The following is an 8,487-nucleotide window of genomic DNA, read 5'->3' as shown; positions in this document are numbered from 1 at the left end:
AACCTCCGCCTCCCGGGTTCAGGCAATTCTCCTGCCTCAGCCTCCTGAGTAGCTGGGATTACAGGCACGCACCACCATGCCCAGCTGATTTTTTGTATTTTTAGTAGAGACGGGGTTCCACCATGTTGACCAGGATGGTCTCGATCTCTTGACCTCGTGATCCACCCGCCTCGGCCTCCCAAAGTGCTGGGATTACAGGCTTGAGTGCTGGGATTACAGGACTAGAGTTAGATCAGGGCCCTCTGTGGGTGAAGCATCGCAGTTAAGATGCTGTGTTGGATTGGGTTTAAGACAATAAGGAAGACTGCTTAACTCAGAAGAACTTTTATTCCTGTTCATGAATACTGTGATATTAATTTGAGTAGGTAGAATAGAGCCAAGTGGTAGAGGACTTTAAAGCGTGACTGGAAAGTCACGTGACTGAAAATTGCGCCCGGCAATTTTCTTAATATGTATTATTTCACTCAATACGTAAATTCAGGTTGAGCATCCCTCATATACAAAATGCTTGGAACCAGAAGTGTTGTGGATTTCACATTATTTTTAATTTTGGAATATTTGCATACACATAATAAGGCATCTTAGGGATGGAACCCAAGTCTAAACACGAAATATATTTATATTTCATATATACCTTAGACACACAGCCTGAAGGTAATTTTATATAATGTTTTAAATACTTACCTGCATTAAGCAAAGTTTGTGTACACTGTACCATTAGAAAGCAAAGGTGTCACTACCTCATCCACCCATGTGGACAATCCGTAGTTGTCTGACATCACCATCGTTTCTGACTCTGAATTTGTGTGTAACTGATAAGCAATCATTTTCTACACTTATACACACATAAGTAGTTAACAACAAAAAAAATGCTAATACTGTGAAAAACTAATGTGTTCAGGGCAATGAAGCAGCACAGGAGCATCACCAGAATCCCCGTCTCAGCCCATCTCAGCTGTTAAACAACAGCAACAGCCAGCAAGGGCAGGCAGAGTAAACTGTGAGTTGTGTACCTGCGTTTTGATTGTGACCCATCATATGAGGTCAGGCGTAAAATTTTCCCATTGTGGCATCATGCTGGCACTCAAGAAGTTTGGGATTTTGGGAGCATTTCAGTTTTCAGATTTTTGAAATAGTGATGCTCAACAGATAATTAGTATTTTTATATTGCTATTATTTTACATTTTTTTCACAGTCTTCAAAATCCCTATATAGTTTACACTTATAGAAGATCTCAATTCAGATATTTCGAGTACTTAAAAGGGAACTCGAAATGGCCAGTGGCTACCATGCTGGATTGCATAGCCTGGAAGATATAGACCCCAGTAATCGTAGAATATTTGGAGGATTGAGCATTTATATTTAAAGTGTTCTGCAGACCATTCATCCGCATGCCCCTGCTAAGAACCACAGACATAGAGGCTTTGCTACCATGAGGGCCACCTATGACATATATAGTCACCCAAGGAGTTAGCTCTTGTTTAACTTAAACGATACCTTCCTATCTTGCTCAGCAGTTTCCATCCTAACAAACTCCTGTTCTTCCTCCATTCCTTCATTGCCTGTGCCATCTTCACCATTTTTGTTGTTTGCTTTTAGGGGTTTTTTGTTTGTTGGTTGGTTGGTTTGTTTTGAGACAGAGTCTCACTCTGTCACCCAAGCTGGAGTGCAGTGGCATGATCAGGGCTCACTGCTACCTCCGCCTGCCAGACTCAACAATCCTCCTACCTCAGCCTCTGGAGTAGCTGTGACCACAGGTGCACACAACCATGCCTGGTTAATTTTTGTATTTTTTTGTAGAGACGGGGTTTCATCATATTGCCCAAGCTGGTCTTGAAAACCTGGGCTCAAGTGATCTGCCTGCCTCAGCCTCTTAAAATGGTAGGATTTGACCCACCATGCCTGGCCATCTTCACCATTCTTATTATTTCATCTTCCCTCTATTCCTGGTCCAGCACCCACATTTTGACTTTACTAATTTTCCTATCAACATATTATTTCAGTAATATGTTCAATGTCACTCAAAAATGGTTTACTCTTTTGATACTATGTGCTCCCACACTGCTAATGAATAAACTACCCTAATTACTCTTAGCTAGGGAAAAAAAATCACAAAATGACAATATTTAGAAAAACTACAACTTCATGATGACTTCGGCTGGGTTCTCATAGGTATTCTGAAATCCCTTCATAACATGTTAGATTCTATATCACATTGCCCAGGGCAGTCTCCAATCTCTGAAGTCCCTACCACCATCACTTCATTACCTGCAAGTGACCTTGTCTCTGCTCTCACTGAGAAAACCAAGAAATTCAACTTTACATACCTCAACTTCATTTCACTTACTTAGCTCCATTCAAAATCTCTTTTCAGGCCAGGCACATTTTGGGAGGCCAACACAGGTGGATCACTTGAGGTTAGGAATTCAAGACCAGCCTTGTCAACATGGTGAAACCCCATCTCTACAAAATATAAAAATCAGTTGGGCATGTTGGCAGGCTCCCGTAATCCCAGCTACTCAGGAGGCTGAGACAGGAGAATCACTTGAACCTGGGAGGCAGAGGTTGCAGTGAGCCAAGATTGTACCATTGCACTCCAGCCTGGGCAATAGAGCAAGACTCATCTCAAAAAAAAAAAAAAAAAAAAACCTCTTTTCACTATCTCTCACTTTCATTCTGTTCTTTAAGGTAGGACAGTCTTTCTCCTTTCCAAGACTTTTTTAATTAGATCCCCTGCCTGCCCAACTACCTTCTCAAGGGCTTGCTCGATCACTCCCTCATGTGTATCTTAAATTTCTTTCTGTCTGTAAGCTTCTTCCAGAGTGATTACAAATATGCTGAAGTTAATTCTAACTTTAAAATAAAAACAAAAATTCCATCCTGCTGCCCCTTCAGGTTGACAGCCTCTCTCAGTTTCTTTTCACAAGCAAACTTTTCAAAAGAAGGTTGCTGATCCCACTTCCTCACATTCTTCAAACTGCTCCAACACAGTCCCATCTCCATATACAGAAATGCTTAAGGGCACCAATAACCTCATCTGAAAACAAATGTTCAGCTGTGATCTTCAGTCTCACTATTACTGAAATTTAAAATATTTCAATCACATCTAAGGACATCTGCCATCATCAAAGTCCACGGCTTTAAATATTAAAACAATGCAGGTAACTCCCAAAACGGAATCTTTTTCTTTCCTACATTCTAAAACCATATATCCAAGTGTCTGCAGGATATTTCTATTTATATATTCTAACATCACCTCTGACTCACCTCATCTCCATACTCTAAGTCGTTTCTCATACTAAGATGCCCATTTATAATAATGGCACCATGATTCTTCAGCTTACTTTTGCTTTAAAAAAACTTTAAATTGTCCTTGACTACTCTTCTAATTCACCCTACCAAACAGAGCTGATTGACTCATTTTGTAAGCCCCCATCATATTTTATGTCTTCCTTATAGTCAATCTCATATATAGTTATCTTTACTGTTTCTTATTCCTCATATTTTAAGCATTATAAATATAATAACCATGTATTACTCCTCTGTATTACCTGCAGAAACAAGCATATTGTGTTAGATACAGTAGATGTTCAACAAGTAGACAAAATTGGATTTGCTTATGATATGGTTTGGCTGTGTCCCCACCCAAATCTCACCTTGAATTATAAGTATCCTCATGTGTCAAGGGCAGGGCCAGGTGGAGATAACTGAATCATGGGGGCAGCTTCCCCCATACTGTTCTCATGGTAGTCAATAAGTCTCATGAGATTTGATGGTTTTGTAAACAGGAGTTCCCCTGCACAAGCTCTCTTGCCTGCCACCATGTAAGATGTGGCTTTGCTCCTCATTTGCCTTCAGCCATGATTGTAAAGCATCCGCAGCCATGTAGAACTATGAGTCAAATTAAACCTCTTTCCTTTATAAATTATCCAGTCTCTGGTATGTCTTTATTAGCAGCATGAGAACAGACTAATACAGCTTATAATTCTCAGGCCTAAGTCAGCCTCTTTCCATTAGGTTTATTCTGGATTTATTGAGCTTTAAATATTGAATTGGTTTACAAATTACCTTAAATAAAAGTTTTAATGTATCTGTGCAATACATGTAATTCTGTGAAGGTCATGTCTATATTTTGCTTCCTTTGTATCTTCTTTTGGCATTTGTCCTATCAGGTAAATATGTTCTCGATAATCTTTTCCCTTTTCTAACTCAAACCATCAAAGCTATACTATTGCAAAGTTACCTTTGTTTCACCTAAAAAGAAGCAACAATTTTGCCTTAAATCACATGATTACATATAAATCATTTTCAAAATGAAACCCAACAACAAATACAACAGATCCGTTTCAATCCATTAAAAGACATTTACCTGGTCCACAGGAACACCAAAATATTCCAGCATCTCTCTTAAGATATTCAGTATGAGAGACATTGACGAAGCAAATACAGAAGCCAATTCAAAGAAACATTATCAGTTTCTTGGTGCCTTTGGGAAAAAATTTAGAAAATATTAGTCTTGACAAATAAATGCCACACAAATTGTACTAAATAACCTGGAAGAGTCTTCTCGATACATATTACACTATCTCCTGGCCAGCATTATTTTGAAGGAAGTCAAAAAAAAAAAAAAAAAAGGAAGGAAGGGGAAGTCTGGAGGAAAGGGAGATGGTTGTAAAGGAAATTTCAACTTATTGGCTAAATTACATTAAAACCTCCTAGGATGTTTGAGCTTATGAAGGGGCCTAGTAAATAGGGACCAATTAACAACAAACTGGACATCTTGTAGGCAAGGCTTCAAGTTACATGCCACGGCGAAGCTCGCTTTTTCCTGAAAGCTCTGGGCTGAGACTCAGCAGACGGGTGAGTTTAGCCAACCCTTGAAAACAGACAAAGGCCCAACTCAAAGTTTTTAAAAAATGAACAGTAGCTCTTCTCACACATATATCGAAGTACCGCCCATCCCTCCTCGCTCTTTTAAAATAAGGAGGATGAATTCCAAGACAGGTGACGTGACTTGGTCACCTAACTAGTAACAGGCCGTGACCAGAGCCGGATCGCGTCCCTCGCTTTGGCCACAAGCTTCCTAGGGCTCTCCAAACCCAGTGTGGTAGTCTTGCTCACCTTCTTCGGGAGCCAAGCCTCCTAGGAATCACCGGAACATCAAGCGGAGGACCTTAGGAATCCTCAATCGAATTCCAGACTGCGCCGCTCCTGGTCCAGATCGCTCAGACGTCTACCCAGACCTCGACCCAATTTCCACCCGCGCGCCTCGGCTTGCAGGCCACAAGCGGTAACAATGCCCTCACCAAGGAATATGAGGTCGACCCAGCGCCCAGCCCTGGAGCTTCAAGCTCAGCTAGAGTAACGCCACGGGAAGCGCGCCCACCTCCTACCGGGCCCAACCAACCCACCTGCTAGTCCCTAGGACTGGACAGCTACTTCCGCATCACAGAACGAAATCAAACTCCGCGGGCCAGGACCCGTACCCGGTCTCATTGGGCGAGACTGAAGATTGCTGCTTCTGATTGGTCATCCCATGACGTCAGGCAATTCGGGAAGCGACTGTTTCTCCTTCTCAAGAGGCGGGTCTTCCAAGAGACAGCCAACAGGAGCTAGCGGGAGGGGCAGGTCGCTTTAGGACGGTGGCGCACGCGCAGGGCAAGCTTTAGATACCAGTGAGCTGGCAGAGTTCGTACCCTACTTTTCGCAGAGTGTGTTACCCATACAGCTGGACCCAAAGCGCACCCGCCTTCCCAAATTCACCTGACACAAAGTCACGATTTATTTTTTGGTCACTTCATTTGTTCAGCTAATATTAAAATACCTGTGAGATGAACAGAAGCCAAGCACTATCCCCGAGGGTTTTGCAGCTTTGCAGTGGCTAGGATTCGTTCATTCGTTCGTTCACTAAATACACCTACGTATCCAGGCTACCGCATATGGGCCTGACACTCTTCTGACTTAGCCGAGGATGGACATCTACTTAGTAGGCAAGCTTCAAGTGACATGCCACAGCGAAGCTCGCTGTTTCCTGAAAGCTTTGGGCTGAGACTCTCAGCAGGTGATAACCCAATTTTCATTTCTGAGTTGACGTTATTGGCTTCATACCAAATAGCTTCCTCTTCTGAATTTCAGCAAATAGTGCACCGGAGTGACATAGCAATTTAAGATGTGTGCCTGCTACTGACATAATTTTAAAATGTAAGTTTGGAACGAATTTGTCTATGGCCAACATCATTTACTCATTCAACCAATAATGGGTATCTACTACGCAGCAGACACCATTCTAAGTACGGAAAATGGCTTAATGAGCAGGGCAGGTCCTTGTCCTCCTTGAGCTTACATGCCAGTGGGGCATCTCTCTCCATTCTAACCCTAACTTGCTTTTCTCTACAGCACTTATCACCGTGTATATTTAATTTTGCTTCCCCTATCTCCAGACTAAATTGTAGACTCCAGAACAGGAATTTGTTTTGATCCATGCTGTATCTTTCCCCAGTGCTTTAAACGAGTGCCTGGTATACAATACGCATTAAATCTATTTGTTGAATAAAATAACTAGATGTGGGATAACAGAAAAAGAATTATTTCAGACTAAGCAACTAGCAAAACAATTGATAGCAAATATAGTGGTATGCCCAGCAGTCTGTGCTGGATAAGGCTGAAAATAACTGCAGAAGGGTGATGGGTCAGAACCCCTACATGGACTAAGTTACGATTTTCTCAAGTTCTTTGTCCTTCCCTTTGCCCTTGTGAATAAACCACTTTATAACCTCCTCCCTTTCCCAGTCTCTTATCAAACAGCAAATAGGGCCAGAATGAAAACATCCCTCCAGAATGAGAAGGGAAACACTACTGTTTAAGCTGCACTATTAACATAGTTTAATATTCCAAATGATTTAGGTAGCAGGGGGGACCCAGGTCAAATACTACATCCATGAATGCTTTGCTGACAACTTCTAAATTCTTCAGATATTTCCTCCATTGTTTACTAAAGCATTACATTGTGACAAAAAAAACTTTTATGTGATTGAACATTTTTCATTGCTTTTTTTCATTGCTTATTTTTGCATGAAATCAGATTTTCCTGAACTCTTAGAATGATATAGGGTCCAGGAACACTTTTCAGACACCACAAAGCTAGCTATTCTGTTTCTGAGTAGTGTTCAAAAATATGGTGACTTGCTTTCTGAGGTTTTCCTGTGTTCCCTTCCCCCAGTTTGATACAGGCAGAAAACTTGCTATTCACAAGCTGCATGTTACACTTTTTAAAGTATCTATTTGTAAAGTATTAGCTCATCATATTGAATTAGCTCATTATATTAAGCTACTAAGTCTATGTACCTATGATTTTTTACCTACTGGCTCTGAGTTGTCCTTTAAATATGTAACATGTTAAAATGAGGAGATGGGAGGACAAGGAGGTATCAAATACCAGTCTCCCGATCCTGTGTGATTTGAATATGTCTATTCTCTGGGAAGGCCCTTTAAGGATTTGAACACAGCTATCAAGAACCTACCACAGCCTGGCACGGTGGCTCACACCTGTAATCCCAGCACTTTAGGAAGCCAAGGCGGGCTGATCACCTGAGGTCAGGAGTTCAAGACCAGCCTGGCCAACACGGCAAAAACTCGTTTCTACAAAAATACAAAAATTAACTGGGCATGACAGTGTGTGCCTGTAATCCCAGCTACTGTGGAAGCTGAGGCAGGAGACTCGCTTCAACCCGGAAGGCAGAGGTTGCAGCCATTGCACTCCAGCCTGGGCGACAGAACAAGGCTCCATCACACACACACACACACACACACACACACACACACACACACACACACACACACCCTATCTCAGTAATCATTTTCCTATAGTAAACTTACCTTTTCCAACTATTCACATGACACTATTTCATACCTAGAGCTCCTAGATTCTTTTTTAAATATATTAAACATTTTCTCTTTAAACATGGTACTCTGAAACACGCGGGGGTGACCTGAACAATGAAGGAAAGATTAACAATATAACTTTCCTGATCACTGCAAGGTGAACTCTTATTCAGCACATCAAGACAGCCCAGATTGTATTTGTTTCTAGCAGCAGCAGCCATAAAATTAAATCAAGCCTCTATAAACATGCAATTATCATTCTTTCATTTATACACTCAAGGACCATTTATTACATAACTACAGTATGTGTACCATGCACAATATTAAACGCTAAAATTTTATTCTGGCAGAGACACGTAAAGTGGAATGAACTGCTAGTCTAAAAGTATGTGCAGCATTCAATGGCCTCAGAACAAAAAAAGGAATTGGAAATTTTTTGCTATGGTGAAAGACTAGATAGGTAAGTGAACAAGGAGTAGCATAAGGCAAGGCAGCAAAAAACAGCTCATAGGGAGTTCTATAGTTCATCATGACTAAGGTTCAAGCAACAGGAAGACATCAATTTGGTTTTAAAATAATTTTGCACTGGAAAAACATCCCAGAGAT

At 41.2% G+C, this 8,487-nt stretch overlaps 1 protein-coding gene across 2 annotated transcripts in view; it reads right to left on the bottom strand.

Moving 5' to 3' along the window:
- MTFR2 (mitochondrial fission regulator 2) overlaps positions 1–7,566 on the bottom strand; it is a 23,001-nt gene extending 15,435 nt beyond the window's left edge. The window contains exons 1-2 of one of the 2 annotated variants that reach the window (XM_017530469.2): positions 5,122–7,566; positions 4,370–4,486 (exon numbers count right to left, since the gene is read on the bottom strand). In XM_017530469.2, the coding sequence (XP_017385958.1) occupies positions 4,370–4,432 (63 nt within the window). In that variant the 5' untranslated portion in view covers positions 4,433–4,486; positions 5,122–7,566. The remainder of the gene's footprint in view (positions 1–4,369; positions 4,487–5,121) is intronic. The other variant, XM_017530470.2, reaches the window with a different exon arrangement.
- Between the last annotated feature and the right edge of the window lie 921 nt (positions 7,567–8,487).

The sequence above is a fragment of the Cebus imitator genome, unplaced genomic scaffold (assembly GCF_001604975.1).
Source record: "Cebus imitator isolate Cc_AM_T3 unplaced genomic scaffold, Cebus_imitator-1.0 Scaffold65, whole genome shotgun sequence".
Classification (NCBI taxonomy): domain Eukaryota; kingdom Metazoa; phylum Chordata; class Mammalia; order Primates; family Cebidae; genus Cebus; species Cebus imitator.
This window is presented reverse-complemented; position numbering and strand designations above follow the sequence as displayed.